Source organism: Hypanus sabinus, chromosome 30 (genome assembly GCF_030144855.1).
Source record: "Hypanus sabinus isolate sHypSab1 chromosome 30, sHypSab1.hap1, whole genome shotgun sequence".
Taxonomy (NCBI): Eukaryota; Metazoa; Chordata; class Chondrichthyes; order Myliobatiformes; family Dasyatidae; genus Hypanus; species Hypanus sabinus.
In genome coordinates, this window is record NC_082735.1 from 17,476,323 (window position 1) to 17,492,842 (window position 16,520).

The 16,520-nt window shown below is 42.2% G+C and overlaps 1 protein-coding gene across 1 annotated transcript; it reads right to left on the reverse strand.

Moving 5' to 3' along the window:
- Window positions 1–578: 578 nt before the first annotated feature.
- Window positions 579–7,562, reverse strand: snip1 (Smad nuclear interacting protein). Its single transcript, XM_059954371.1, has 3 exons — window positions 7,248–7,562; window positions 5,589–6,196; window positions 579–1,960 (listed from the first exon to the last, which is right to left on the reverse strand). The coding sequence occupies exons 1-3, from the start codon at window positions 7,470–7,472 to the stop codon at window positions 1,702–1,704; spliced, it is 1,092 nt and encodes a 363-aa protein (XP_059810354.1). The 5' UTR covers window positions 7,473–7,562; the 3' UTR covers window positions 579–1,701.
- Window positions 7,563–16,520: the final 8,958 nt, after the last annotated feature.

Genomic DNA, 16,520 nt, shown 5'->3' on the forward strand with positions numbered 1-16,520 from the left:
CCCAACCACTGTCATTTATAAATGACTATCTTCGTTCCAAGCAGTTATGGTGGAGGTGGTAGATGCAGTTACATGTCCTAGACATCCAGGCATCTTAACTGGACAGTCTAAAGTAATGTAAGTTATTTAAAAACAGAAGTTGCCAGTAAACACTCATTAAGTCAGACAGAGTCTGTGGACAAAAGCACAGGGTTAACATTCTGGGTCCATGGGCTTTAACAAGAGCTACTAAAGATTAAAATGAATGTTGATGGAATATGTCTCTTTCTGTAAGATGTCAGAAACACTCGTAGGAAATAGAATATAGCTGCGTTTTTGAACCATACAATTCATACTAACTCTTTCTCTAATTCAAGAATTTTACAGACCAAAATTAGATTAAACTGCCAGCTGAAAGACTCCAAGCTCAGGTGGTGGGTCAAATTGTGATTTTCAATTACTAACAAACTGTACATGGATTTAAATTAATTTGATCTATGCTGCAATTGAAATTGGTTGAATTTCTGTATATCCAGGAATTCTATATAAAGAAAGTTTCAGTAGAAAGTACACATTTAATGAAAGTATTAGACACGGTATAATTTGAAATTAATGTTTAATGCTCCTGTTGGTCAATGTCCTTGGCATGTCATTTTCACTGTGCACAAGTACAGCTATATTTGTGACTGTATCCAAATCAAACGTGATGAATCAATAGCAAGATGCAGAGGATTATATTTCAAAGTTTACTATGTAGGAGTTTGTTGAGGTTCCTGTTACTTACTGCTCCTCAATGTAATTCAAAACAACAATTCACTGCTGGCAGATTAAAAAAAAACCTTCAAGCAAAAATCTCTTGCCTTGCTACAGCATTTATATAACCGGACATCATATATTACTAGCAATAGAATCCCCGCTTTCCCTCTCATTAACCAAAATAGCAACAAAATCAAAATTAGAAAGATAAACCCTGTGAGGAAGTATAGCATCTTCTATTTTAACACAAGGTTAAAGACAATTCTCAGACAAAAAAAATGTTCTGCTCATTTTTACCATTAATTCAAATGCCAGAGGGTTCTGAAATATCATGTAAAGAACTTTAAATTATAAAGGACACTGTGCACAATTTTCAGTTAGAAAAATTAAAGGCTTGAGACTTACAACCAAACATCTCAAAGCTCGCGAAGCCAACAGATGTATAAAAGATCAGTCATATGACAACTTGTTGTCTGACATCCTCAGACCAGAGCCCATTGATAAACTTGCTCATGGAGTTCATTGCTCTCCATTAAATAACTTGAATCTAACAAAACAACAATAAAAACAATTGTCTCTTCCTAAATAGTTAACTACAGCCCTTTTGCAGCTGCTTGGTAAAATCTATGCAGCAATTCCATGGGCTTTGCTACTATCTCGTAAGCTTCCCGAATGCCACACTGAAGGCAATGAACCAGATTACAACACATGAAAAGTCGACTGCAAAATAGAACTTTAAACGTTTGGTCTGAAGGGATTGCATGTCCAATCCTGTTAGCCAGGCTGCATTTCAAACACAAATTGATCTGGAACCCCAGTGTGAGAGTCAATATGCACTCGCTGTTGGCTTCACTTGGACAGAAAAAAACAAAAGTAGTCAATTGTCCATTGGTCCTTCCAATTAGATCATAACCATTCAACTGCAAGGGGGAAGTGAAGATGCAGAGTGAGGTTTTCTTTTAAACATTAACTTTCAACTTCTTCATCATCATCATCCTGTTCTTGTTTTGCATCCACCTCAGCAGTATCTGAGAATTCGTGCAAAATGACATATTCCCTGCTACTGAAACCAAATTTCAGCACATCCTTTTCCCGGAGTTCATAGTATCGCTGGACTTCAATGCGTTGATTGTTAAGATAGGTGCCGTTGGCGGAGCTCAGGTCGATGATGTATGGCCTCACCCTCCTGCCAGGTGTACCATCGCTACGCGTGAACTCGACAAGTCTATGAAGAGAAAATAGACAGCATGTTATTCAGTGACTGTACTTTTAAATATTAAATTCCATTTCAGCCTTAAGGGATTTGTACTTTTCCCAAGGAGGGAAGCAAAAATGTGCATACTGGGGTAGGATGGTAAAGCTGCTGCCTCAACTCCAGCAACCAGATTTATTCATGGCTCTGGAATTTGCAAACTCAAGTAGATTTTCTCACCCACAACCCAAATACATGGGGGTTGGTAAATTAATTGGCCCCATTGTGTGAGTGAGTGGCAGAAGGGGAGATGGGAGAGGTGTAGCAGGTGTTAATGGGAATGGGATTAGTACAGATTGGTGGATGATGTTCTGAGAATGGGCTAACAAGTCTTTTAAATGCCAACAACGACTCTAACATTAATAACGAGTTACTAAATGAGTGAAAGACAGTAACACAGTCCTGTGCTTTATCTTAGGCTACATCCACACGAGAAGGGAAAATTTTGATAAGGCCGGTTTATCTTGTATTTCCATACAATGTTACATTAGGCTGTTACTCATCTATTGTTAGAGAAGTACTTGCATAATAGGTAAAACCACCTTAATACCAGCAAGGGCAAAAGCGTTTTTGAAAAGCTCCGGTTTCGGGGGACGAAAATGACGTTTTAGTGTGGATGGAGGTTAAAAATGAAGAGAAAAAGCTTCAGTTACAGATTTATCCAGCGTAGTGTGGATGTAGCCTTAGACTGGATAACTTTGAAAACGCCGGTTTCGCGTAAAAACAATAGGCGTCCACACTGTGCTTTTTAAAAAATATCTCTGTTCACATTAAAACGGATATTTCGGCGAATCCTCTCCTACTGCGCATGTGCAGGACACATCTACCGAAAACACGCAACATGTTTGGTGTTGAATCTCACTGTCAAAGTGTGCGTTTGTCCAGTTACAGACTAGAAAAACTTAAACAACGGACAGATGTTGGCTCTCGCGCAGGAGGACTTAAAAGTAAAAAAAACTAATACTGAAGCCTAAGGAGGCAATCGACAGGGAGTTCACAGACAGTATGACCTGGCTGATGACGAACATTGAAAAACTGACAAACTCTGTTGCATTAATAAAGCACCTTGTTAAATGTATAAAACACGTCTGCATCAGTATTATCTTGTATTTCCATACAATATTACATTAGGCTGTTACACACCTATTGTCATAGAAGTACCTGCATAAATAGGTAAACCACCTTCATACTAGCAAGGACAGAAAATATTAATTCAGTAAGTTATGGATCAAAGTACTTGACAAGCTCCCACAACCTATTAAATGCTCCCAATGGCGTGTGTCTCAAATAGCCTTTAACAACCAAGTCCAGCTCCTGACCTTCACATGTGGTTTACTTACTAAGCCCAGTGGAGTCATTTTTACTCATAGCTTGCTTCAGGCAGATGGGGCTTGTCAGCCATGGCTGGCAGCTCATCTAGAAAGAAAACTAACTTTAAATCTCTGCTGCCTTGCAGCTATACCCACTCATGGGAAGGCTTCGGGAATAACCCCCCCACCCCGGGAAAAATCAACAGGCAGTCCTACGTTGAGTTCAACGCTGACTGGCAACTCCTGCGACGCTGCTGCTAGCAAACTGTAGCTGTCTCTGCTGTTCGTTGAGGAACATCAGTTGTGTGGTGAGGGGGAGCTTGCTACAAAGGGAACTATATGATCTCCAGATCGTACTGCCCACGGTTGCATGTCTAGTTTGGCCTCATTCACTCGCAAGTGGAGTGATATGGATGATACACAGAGGATATCTAATACAAATTGGCATCAAGATAGGCATAACACTGCAATGTTATACTGCTTTATGTTCTATTTACTGCAGCTTGTTTTATTAACAATATATTAGCATTTACAATGAGCCAAAAAAAAAAGCAATTTTCTTAAGGGAGATGCCTAACAAAATGAAAGGATTAGAATTGATACTCAAACTTCCTCACAATACAAAACAGTTTGGAATCACAATGAAAAAGAAACACAGAAAACTTACAACACAATACAGGTCCTTCGGCCCACAAAGCTGTACCTAACATGTCCTTACCTGAGAAATTAACTAGGGTTACCCATAGCCCTCTATATAACTGTCCAGGAGTCTGGAAAGTCCCTATCATATCCGCCTCACCACTGTCGCCGGCAGCCCATTCCACGCACTCACCACTCTCTGCATAAAAAAACCTCAACCCTGACATCTCCTCTGTACTTACTTCCCAGCACTTTAAAATTGTGCCCTCTCGTGCTAGCCATCTCAGCCCTGGGAAAGAGCCCCTGACTATCTACACAATCAATGCCTCTTATCATCTTGTACACCTCTATCAGGTCACCTCTCATCCTCCGTCACTCCAAGGAAGAAAGGCCGAGTTCACTCAATCTATTCTCATAAGGCATGCTCCCCAATCCAGGCAACATGTTTGTAGATCTCCTCTGCACCCTTTCTATGGTTTCCACATCCTTCCTGTAGTGAGGTGACCAGAACTGAGCACAGTACTCCAAGTGGGGTCTGACCAGGGTCCTATATAGCTGCAACATTACCTCTCGGCTCCTAAACTCAATCCCACAGTTGATGAAGGCCAATGCACCGTATGCTTTTTTACCCACAGAGTCAACCTATGCAGCTGCTTCGAGTGTCCTATGGACTCAGACCCCAAGATCCCTCTGATCCTCCATGCTGCCGAGTCGTACCATTAATACTACATTCTCTCATCCTATTTGACCTACCAAAATGAAACACCTCACACTTATCTGGGTTGAACTCCATCTGCCACTTCTCAGCCCAGTTTTGCATCCTATCAATGTCCCGCTGTAACCTCTGATAGCCCTCCACACCATCCACAACACCTCCAACCTTTGTGTCACCAGCAAACTTACTAGCCCATCTCTCCACTTCCACGTCATTTATAAAAATCACAAAGAGTAGGTGTCACAGAGCAGATCCCTGAGGGACACCACTGGTCACCGACCTCCATCCACCCATCTAAACCACTCTTTGCCTTCTGTGAGCAAGCCAGTTCTGGATCCACAAAGCAATATCCCCTTGGATCCCATGCCTCCTTACTTTCTCAATAAGCACCTTGTCATGGGGTACCTTGTCAAATACCTTGCTGAAATCCATATACACTACATCTACTGCTCTTCCTTCATCAATCTGTTAGGCACATTCTCAAAAAATTAAATCAGGCTCATAAGGCATGACCTGCTTTTGACAAAGCCATGCTGACTATTCCTAATCATATCATGCCTCTCCAGATATTCATAAACCTGCCTCTCAGGATCTTCTCCATCAACTTAATGGCCATTGACGTAAGACTCACTGGTCTATAATTTCCGGGGCTGTCTCTACTCCTTTTTTTGAAAAATGGAACAGTATCCGCAACCCTCCAATCCTCCGGAACCTCTCCCGTCTCCATTGATGATGCAAAGATTATTGCCAGAGGCTCAGCAATCTCCTTCCCCGCCTCCCACAGTAGCCTGGGGTACCATCAAGTCTGTTATCGAGAAGTGATTTAAGGAGAGTAGGTTAATCAAATTGAGCTGCTTTAATTTCTTTGAGTACATGTAAAAGGAGACACCTAAATCTCCTTCTTCCCAATTGTATTTATTCAGAGATCAACACAAACCTGTACTGCAGCACTGCATGTTGCTTGGAGCAGGAGGGATGATCAATCGGGATGTCCACTATTCTTCGCTGACGACCCAAAAGATAGGCACTCTGGCGATGAATGTGCATAACTGGGAGGGGCTCGTCATTCTTGAACGGATAAAGACGCCATCGTTTCCTTGGGACTCTGGACTCTGGCGGTTCGTTGTATTTTATCACCACCCCACGAAAGGTGTTTGCATCTTCCACAAGAGCACCAGATAACTCAAAATTCGGCTCCTCTTTAACCTGCGCAGTATTGCCCCGACCAGCCTGGCTACTGTTTGGTTCAGCCTGGGGATTCTTGGCTGTGAGTGTTTTCAAACGGTCACGGTTCTGGCGCCGCCTTTCATTGTGCAATTCGCGCTCGGCCTGCTGCTCGTGGAGCTGTTGAACCTCCCTGTCTCGGCCACTAGCACCGTCTTCAGTGCGAGGCCCACCATTCTTTTTGCTGTGGGCCCGCCCACGGTCCGACCACTCCCTGCGTCGCTCTCTGTCATCGGCCTTCTTGTGTCGGTGCTCTTTCCCTTCGGAGTGGTCTCTGTGACATCTTTCATGGCGCTCCTGTCGCGGATGGTCATGTCGTTCCTAGATACAATCAGAAAATCCAATTTTGCTAAGTCAACACAGCTAGGATTTAAAAGAACTCCAAGTTTTTTTTTTGGGCAAACTACTTCATGAAACAAATGACCCAAACAGAAAACAACATTGCATGCACAATTTTAAATTTGACTTGCATAAGTATCTATCACCAGGACAAATTAAGAATTGCCTCCAAGCTCAAATTTGGATTTTGAGCAATAAATGTATAAGTTCAGTCCATAGTATCTATTAAAAAGATCTGCCCAACTTGCCTCACTTCCCTGCTTTTTTTTTTAAGCACACTTCACGACTGCCCTCCATTTTCAAGAAGTTACCCTTTGACATCACTGCCAATTTCATTTTCACCACTCGTATATTCCAGATTCCAGCAATGTACCACATCACTATCTTTGTTCTACCTCCAAGTTCTTTTACATTGGTGCAATTTGAGTGACTGAGTTACCAGCTACCAGAACCGGATTCTCCTTCCCTCCGGTAAAACTCTTTCATAATGCACCCATTCTTGAAACAAAACCAATTTCTTTCCCACTCTCTAACCCTCGCCAGAGAATTACATTCTTGTTACATTTCCCTGAATTGAACTGGGAGAGTGATGGCTATGAAAGCAAACACGCAACTTCCCAACAATTTGACACCCCCCCCCCCACCACTTTCAGTTCCTGCTTCCCCTTCCCACTGCCTCCCTCCCAATAACACTCCTGCCTTCCTCCACTTCCCTCCTTCCCCCTCCAGCAAAGAAGCCCTTTCCTTCCCCTCAACACCCACAACAGTTAAACTCCATCTGTTCCTCCTTACCCCCCTCGCTGGATGACCCCCTACTTCCCTCCACCTCGCCAGGTGACCAACTCTCTCCCTCTTACCAGATGACCCCTCCCTTCCTCCTCTCTCGCCGAAGGGCCCCCTCCCTCCACCCACGCCGGCTCTCACCCCACCTCCTTCCTTCTATTTCCCTTTCCCGTCACCGGCCGCTCCTTCAGCTCGATGCCGGAAGTCCCTGCTTCGGCGTCCAGGAATCGTGCTGCTAGGCCGTACTTACCCGCCTATACTTGGCCTCAGGCCGCGGGTGTCTCTGTGTGCCAGGTCCGGGCTTCGGCTCCCTCCGGGCCGGGGAGCGGCCTCTCCAGTGTCCGGGTGGAGACAGACTGCCGCCGGACGAGCCGGAACTCGAGCGGCGCCGTTTGTAGGCCGCAGCCTCGCTCTTGACGCGCACCCTGTCGCGGCCGGGACTGTGCGAGGCCCTGCGGCGGCCCCGCGCCTCCATTGGAGTGGCTCCGGCCGACACCTGATGCCCAGCGAAACGTCCGCCGGCAGAAGCGGGGGAAGGAGTGAGGACAGCGCTTCCGGGGCAAAGGTTAACACTGGAGTCAGGTCCATTCACCCACTCACCTTCCTTCCAGCCAGCCTCTCTCCCCTACCCCCACCGCTTAATTCACACCTTTACCACACCACCCCCCGCCATCACACTCCTGAAGAACGATCTCGGCCGAAACATTGGCTGTTAACTCTTTCCATAGATGCTGCCGAACTCGCTGAGTTCCTCCGGCATTTTCTGTGTGTAGCTGCACTCATACAGCTTTATTCTGGGCATTCAAGCAATAAACACAAAATGCAGGAGGAACTCAGCAGGCCAGGCAACATCCGTGGGAGAAAAAAAGAATAACCTTTGTTAAATGTTCAGCATTTGCAGATTTTCCCCTGTTTGTGGTTGTTCTGGGCACTAGAGACCCTAGTCTCCTTGTGCCCTTTGATTTCAACAGATTAAATTAAGGCAGCATTTCCTCCCTCAAAAATGCAATTCATTCTTAATATTTACAAATATATAATGTATATTTAAATGCCTCTATTGTCAGGCAGAAATATCTATCTACATGTACAGTATATGATTTACTAACGACACTACCACAGGTTTAAGAACAGTTCTATCCCACTATTTGCTCCCAGTACGATAAGATGGACTTGTGACCTGGAATCTATCATGTTATGTTCTTGCATGTTTGCCTGCTCTAAACTTTCTCTTTAACATTTTTTTCCGCGGTATGCTCATTGCTTTCCGTTGCAGAGTTGTAACAGTTGTCCACTGAAGCTCATTCGACAATAATAAAGCAATATGATTTAATATATTAAAAATTATGGACAAATGATAATTTACCAATATGATATTGTTTTTTCCTGACACATGTTCTTTAATGAGCCCTTCAGTGCCACAGCATGGGAACGGGCTTGTCAGCCCACTGTTTTAACACCTAACATCCAGGGAAACCGGACAGAATTTTATAAGATTATCAAAGGCATATTAGGGGCAGGCAGCTGGTGTCTTTTCTCCAGGGTCGAAATGTCCAATACAGAAGACATACATTTAAGTAGCGAGGGGACGTTCAAAGGAGATAGGCATGATTACACAGTCAGTGGTGGATGGTTGGAATGCAGTCCCAGGGGTGGGACTGCGGGCAACCACAATAGAGGCATTTAAGAGGCTCATAGATATATAGAGAATGTAGAGACATGGACATTGTGCTGCTAGAAGGAATTAGTTCAGTTGGGTGTTTATTTATTAATTTGGCACAATATTATGGGCTAATGGACTTTTTCCAATAGTTTAAAGTGAAGTTTAAAGAGACTACTGGACAGGTATATGGAGGAATTTGTAGGGGGGTTATATGGGAGGCAGGGTTTGAGGGTCAGCACAACATTGTGGGCTGAAGGGCCTGTAATGTGCAGTACTATTCTATGTTCTATACTGTCCTATATTCTATCAAACAACCATTGATACTAATCCTACACTTAATTACACTTTTTCTGTCAAACTTACATCAACCTACCCCTCCCCACCCAAGTTTTGTTCCACTTGCCTACATTGGAGCAATTTGCCAATTAACCTACTGATCAGCAAACTTCTGGAATCGCAACACCAAGCAATCACGGAGAGCCTCTAAACCAGTGGTTCCCAACCTTTTTTTGGCCATGCCCCACCTAATCACTTCTAAAATCCTGATGCCCCCTGTGGTGATATATAATTCTTATTATTCAAAAAGTGAACTCCTATTCACCTGGAGGAAGCATTAACTTGGTTTAAACAAGCTTCAAGTTTAAACATGGCATTCATGAAAGAGAAAAATAAAATAACCAAAGGACTATTAAAGTTCTGAGGAAGAAATTACTAAGAAATTGTAAAAAAAAACATTAAGTGATATTGAAATAATAATAATAATAATAATAAATGAACAATGCCAATTCGTTTCTACAGCATACAAAGGCAGATACACCATTTAAAAGAGATGATGCAATGTACACACCTTCACACCACCAAGAACCGAAGGCTACTGCAAAAAGCAGCATTGGTGCGACCTCGTACGAATTTCTTATGCGTTTCGACTTGTTCATTCGTTCCTTCCTACATCAGTCAATTCATTAATTTAATTATGAAAGTCATTTGATGGTTGTAATGATGGTGATACACTATATATACAGTACATATGCAATTCCACATGTACATACACACAAGTATTTTTATGTATGCATACTGTATATACACATATGTATTAACTCGCACACACACTCATACTCACACCGACTTACTAGAAAAAATTCAGTTAATAACTCATTCTCAAATTGCCCCCCTTAAAAATCAAATTACCCCCCTGTGGGGTGTACACCCCACATTGGGAACCACTGCTCTAAACTCTCCAGAAGCAGTATCTTATCAGAATCATAACCAGGTCCCTGGAACTATGAGGCAGCAACAGCAATGATTACTGTAGCGTTGTACTGCTCAAATTAAAATCAAGTTTATCATTGCTGATGTGTGTTATGAAATTTGTAGTTTTGCAACAGTACAGTAGAAAACATAAAAGTAGTATAAGTTACAATGAGAAATATATTTTAAGAGCAAAAGGAGCAAAATAGTGAGGACATGTTCATGGTTCATAGACATTTCAGAAATCCGATGGCAGGGAGGTAGAAATTGAGGTAGGGAATTGAGTACAAGAGCAAGGAAATCCTTTTGCATTTGTACGGGGCCCTGGTGAGACCACACCTGGAGTATTGTGTACAGTTTTGGTCTCCAGGGTTAAGGAAGGACATCCTGGCTGTAGAGGAAGTGCAGCGTAGATTCACAAGGTTAATTCCTGGGATGTCCGGACTGTCCTACACAGAGAGGTTAGAGAGACTGGGCTTGTACACGCTGGAATTAAGGAGATTGAGAGCGGATCTGATTGAAACATATAAGATTATTAAGGGATTGGACAAGATAGAGGCAGGAAATATGTTCCAGATGCTGGGAGAGTCCAGTACCCGAGGGCATGGTTTGAGAATAAGGGTTAGGTCATTTAGGACAGAGTTAAGGAAAAACTTCTCCCAGAGAATTGTGGGGGTGTGGAATGCACTGCCTCAGAAGGCAGTGGAGGCCAATTCTCTGGATGCTTTCAAGAAGGAGCTAGATAGGTATCTTATGGATAGGGGAATCAAGAGATATGGGGACAAGGCAGGAACCAGGTATTGATAGTAGATGATCAGCCATGGTCTCAGAATGGTGGTGCAGGCTCAAAGGGCCGAATGGTCTACTTCTGCACCTATTGTCTATAGAAGCTGCTTTCTGAGGTTCCTGTACCTTCTCCCTGATGGTAGTAATGAGAAGAGGGCATGTCCTGGAAACTGAAGGTCTATAATGTTGGCTCCTGTCTTCTTCAGACACCACTTTTTGAAGACGTCAAATTGTTTAATCTTTGTAAGCAAGACACAGAATTGAGTCAGAAGAATGCTATTCATTACAGAGGCACAAAGATCCTTAGAGAAGAGACTTTGGACAGGGAGCAAAACTTCTGATCAAGATCTAAGTTTCTGTAAGTTTATCGCAGAGCTGAAAGCCTTTTATAGGTCGATAATTCTACATCATAAAAGAAAAACAATCACAAAAGCATACAGATCTTTGCTATCTAGTTTACCAAAGAAGTTGTTAAATACCGTCCCAGTGAAAACTAAAACAATGTTGTGTTATATTACAAATTTCACTACTTCAGATTAGGCCAAAGCATTTCACAGATGATAAAGGTTCTTTAATCTAACAATTGCTATTGTCATTCTGCAAGGTAACCATGATATATTCTAGTTCAGTAATGTTCACAAAGATATATGCATTCATCAAGTTAGTGATAATTTCTTTGCAATTTTCTATAGTAGCACAGGATCTGTCTTGGCTGGTAGGGACAACTGCCTCATTTGAAAAATATCACGTCAAATAATACATATAGTACTGCCCTGCAGAGCAATTTATCTGTTACAATGCTCTTGATTCTGGAGATCAAATGGTACATGTTCCCCCATATTTTTAACAAAGGCATTTGCTCAGGGAGCATTGAAGAGAGTTGCACCAGAGCTGTATTCTGTCTGGCACGGTGAGTGTTGATCAATACTAGAAGCATTACTGGTAGGTCCTTGCTCCATGTTTTGGCAGACTGTCATGATGCTCTCATCCCCAACACACACCCAATACTCTACATCTTCCGTTATTTTCCATCCTCCGATCTTCAACACACCAAACTCATTGACATGTTGAAACCTTGTCTCAAACCGAATGCAATTCACTTCAGGAACAATTTGCAGTGGTTAATTGACCTACCGACCAGAAGATCTTTGGAATACAAGAAGAACACAGAACACAAGGAGGGAAAAAAGTGTCAACATTACACAGCATCCAAGATTAGGACTGAACAGAGATTGTTGAAGCTGCAATAAGTCCTCTTTATTTCCCATCTCTACATTTGGCAATGTGTCTGGCTCAGACTGACAGAGTTTTTAGCAATAGTTTGTGTCACTAGAAAAGGCAACGAAAAAATAGGTTTTGGTTCATCTCTGTATATTAAAGGTAGTTGTCCCTTGCCGTGACCCTCTGGGCATTGACTCAAACCCATACCGATGGGGTAAAATCTAGTCTAGGCTTAAGAGGCCAACACAGTTCAAAATTCTTTTAAAAATGTATTAAGATGAAGGCAAAATACCAAGAAAATAAGATGAATACAAACACTACAAATGATTTGTTTTAAGAAATTACCAACACTATGCAAAATCTCACTAACTATTATACCTTAAAATGGAATTTGTACCCAATACTTCACACAGATTTTACTCTTAACTTCAATTATGATCAATATTTATGCGTAATTCTCTCAAAGCATGAATGTAACTCAACCCTGTGATGACGCAGAGGATTCATTAGAATATAAGACCATAAGAAATAGGAGTGGAATTAGGCCATTTGGCCCATCTAGTCTGCTCCACCACTTTATCATAGCTGATTCAAATTTCCTCTCAGCTCTAATCTCCTGCCTTTCCCCTGTATCCCTTCATGCCCTGACCAATCAAGAATCTATCAACCTTGCCTTAAATATACATAAAGACTTGACCTCCACAACTGCCTGTGGCAAAGAATTCCACAGTTTCAGCACCCTCTGTCTAAAGAAATCCCTCCTCAACTCTGCTCTAAAAGGATGCCCTTAAAAGGTCCTGTATTCACTCTTCTTGATTTTGTGGCACCATGTTCTACATTTTAATCCCTAACCTTGTCTGAGGTCTTACCAATATCTGCCTCATCAACCTCTCCACTAACATGTTCTGGTTCCCACCCCCCTGCAACTCTAGTTTAAACTCCACTGTTCAGCATTGAGAAATCTTCACACCACAATATTAGTACCCCTCCAGTTTAGCTGCAAACCATCCCTTCTGTACAAGTCCCACTTCCCCTGAAAGAGAGACGAACGATCCAAAAATCTTATGTCCTCCATCCTATACCAACTCCTCTGCCACATATTAAACTGTATAATCTTTCTAGTTCTAGCCTCACTCATATGTGGCATGAGTAGCAATCCTGAGATCACAATCCTAGAGATCCTGCCCTTTGAGTTGGCACCTAACTCCCTGAACTCCCTATGCAGAACCTCATCACTCATCCTACCCATGTCATTGGTACCTACATGGACCATAACTTCTGGCTGTTCACTCTCCCACTTAAGAATACTGAAGATATCCCAGAACCTGGTACCCAGGATGTAACATACCACCTGGCAATCTCATTCTCACCCACATATAAAAGCAAGGATGTAGTGTTGAAGCTTTATAAGGCATTGCTCAGACTGCACTTGGAGCATTATCAACTGTTTTTGACCTCTTATCTAAAAGATGTGCTGGCATTGGAGAGGGTCCAGAGGCAGTTCACGAGAATTATTCTGGGAACGAAAGGGCTAATGAATGAAGAACATTTAATGGCTTTGGGCCTGTAATCACTGGAGCTTAGAAATTGAGGGGGGAAATCTTATTGAAACCTATAGCATATTAAAAGGCCTAAGTAGAGTGGATGTGGAAAGAATGTTTCCTATAGAGGAGGAGTCTCAGACCAGAGGACATGGTCTAGGAATAGAGAAATGTTATTAGCCTCCACTATGGCCTACACATTGTCGACGTGTTGGGAAGACTCGTCTCAAGGACTAGTGTTCTAGAACACTTAGTCAGTGACAATGAACCACGGTATGTTGTGGACAGTTTCAATCACTCCTGACAATCAGTCAAACAAGACGTTCCATCTGCACCGTTACATCGGCTGCAAATAACTTGGCAGAAGGTTTGTCCAGTCTAAAATACGAACTGAAGCGATGTCAGCAGAACACACTACACTGACTTTCAACTAAAACTGTACTACAGTGCAGCACACTCCACTTTCCCTGGGTCTTCCCTCTGGATCTCCAGAAACCCAGTCCCAGTAGGAATATGCAGGACGGACAGCTGAGCCAGCTTTAGGGCTCCTCAAACAAGATGGTTCAATGTTTCACTCCTGGAGAGGAGCCACAGAGATGATCAAAAGCGAGCACTCGGAAAGATTAAGGACAGAACTGGACCACTCTGCTACAGAGTGGAGGCTGCATCTTATGTCATCTGGAGACGACACACTCAGTTGAGGAGAACAGGATCAATTGTTAGAGAAGAAAGGTGGCTAGAGCTTCTGAACCACTTCCTGCAGTCCTAGAGTGAACTCTTACAACCACCATGGGGTAGGCCCAAATCCTGAGATTGTTTCACAGCCACAAGTCTCACCTACAAAGCAGAGTGACTTCCCTTGTAAGGAAAGACATTATCCCACAAGAGTAAGGAATCTTCCACAGCAATTAAATCTTTACACTTGAATAGGGCAATTTAAAGGTTACTATCTTGTGGATTTTTATATAATAGTTGTGTTAAATACAGTAGTATACTGTGTGTATACATGTTCTGGCATCTCATGTTTTTCTTTCTATTAGCTTCTGGAGTTATAAAACACAACAGCGAAGAGTTTGAGTTTATCAAAAATCTGTAAAATTACTATCTTTTTTATTTCTAAACATTCATTATTCATAACTTATGTTGTTGTTCCTCCTCTCCGCACGTTGTGGCATATCAGGCAGCAACCTTTCTGTTTCTTTAGCATTTGTCTGCTAATTTTTTTGAGAAGGTCGAGTTGCTAGCTCGATGCTGGCTAGCCCAGCCTGGCTGGGAGGCACGGAAGAAGCCAGCCAGATTCGAACCTGGAGCCACTCGGCTTGAAGTCCAGTGCAGGTGCAACTACACCACCGGCCAGCTCATCATAATTCATCTAGCAAACACAATTTATACTCCTCTACATTCTTCCTGCCATCAATTCCTTCTCCTACATCAATGTGACTCACATTTCTTCTTTAAATAGAGCATCCGTGAAGCATTTGAAGTCTACTCGACAAGGCAGCACACGTCAGAATTCACTGGTAATAGAAACTTAGGTTGTTGTCCTACTCCTGAACACCTTTGCAGGTGTCAAAAGGTGATATTCCTTACAATATCTCTAAGCCAGAAGACCAACATAAGTTTCAGACAGAACGAAGTGCAATTTGACGATCTTCAGGTGATCTCTCAGTCTACATACCTGGGAGGAACCCATAGTTGATGGAGTCCGCTTTTGCAGAGCTACTCAGGTGAAGCTGGACAAGGACCATTTGAGCTTTTTCTAGATTTTCTTGGCAAATGCCCAGTCTACAAGGAGATTAGAGGAATATCCTCACTCCTTTGATCTGTTCCATTCTTTCCTTCTTGTTAGCTAGGTTCTCTCATGTTTACTCTTGTTCTCATCTCAACCTCACCACAGTCCTCTCCAAGGCAGCTTGTGCTGGGATTGAGATTCTAGCTAGGCGGGAATGATCTGCCAAGAAAAGTTGATGTCTTGATTTCACCAGGTTGTTTCCCACTTTCTAAGACTGTTGTGATCAATGAATCCAGTTCCTGAGCTATTTTTCACACACCTGGATCTCTGTTCCTATGTTCCCTTTGTCACTTGAGCCCTGATTTCTGTGCTCCCTCTCAACTCACCTGGTTCCAGCTCCCATTGTCCTTGAAACTTACTGGGTTCACCAGCAAAGGTACTGTTCTACTGTGCAACATTTAAAAAAGTGAAATTACAGCGTGTGAAATCTACTACCTCGGCAAAATTCCAAGTGTGCCAGGTTAGTGGAATCGTAACATCAGAAACTGATTTGCTCTGTCACAGACTAAAATTGGGCAGGATTCCTAAAGGTCCTCCCACCTCTGATACGCAAGGTGTAAATTCAAGGCCCTGTTCAGAGATAGAGGCATAGAAGTCTAGGCTGACAATTCGATGCAGGACTGAGCAAATTCTGCTTTGCTGATGTGACCTTTAATGTGGGAAACATAAAAACAAATGATGTAACAAAACAAACAGGTAACAATTCCAGGAGAGCTGCTGGTGATCTGATATATTAATTCCTCTGAACTAAGAGCAGATTCCAATTTTAAGATTTGCATATCTCCACAATTTAAGAAATTATTTCCATTTCAACCATCAGCTAAAAAAAGATATAACAATATTCTCATCTAAGGCAAAAAACAAATTGAGTGGATGCTTAACCTTAAGATAGAGCTTTTGGATACTGAACACAGTCTCACTGGGGTTTAATAAAACTTCAATGGATTTCAAATATATATATTTCTGAATATGTCTATGGTTGATAAAAATAATTCATGTACATTTCTGATCTGTCACAGTAGAGTCCAAATTAATCATCCTGCATTCAAACATATTCATTGGCTAAGTCATTTGAAAATTGAATTTAAAAAACTGCAGATACTGAAAAAAATAAAGTAAAAACAGAAAATACTGTAAGAATTTGGTAGGTATTTCTTTCCTATTTCTGATGACGGCTTCTGGAGCTGAAATGTTAACTGTTCTTCTTTCTTAAGCCCTGATGAATATTCCCAGCAGTTTCGTGGTTTTCATTTGAAATTTCCAGATTTTTTTTAA

Bases quoted from the DNA above. Each gene is read 5' to 3' on its own strand.
- snip1 (XM_059954371.1), bottom strand. From the start codon at position 7,472: ATGGAGGCGCGGGGCCGCCGCAGGGCCTCGCACAGTCCCGGCCGCGAC. The intron at 6,197-7,247 runs GTAAGTACGGCC...GATTGTATCTAG, and splicing joins CTGAGGCCAAGTATAGGCGG to GAACGACATGACCATCCGCG. The intron at 1,961-5,588 runs GTTTGTGTTGAT...TTCTCTTCATAG, and splicing joins CATGCAGTGCTGCAGTACAG to ACTTGTCGAGTTCACGCGTA.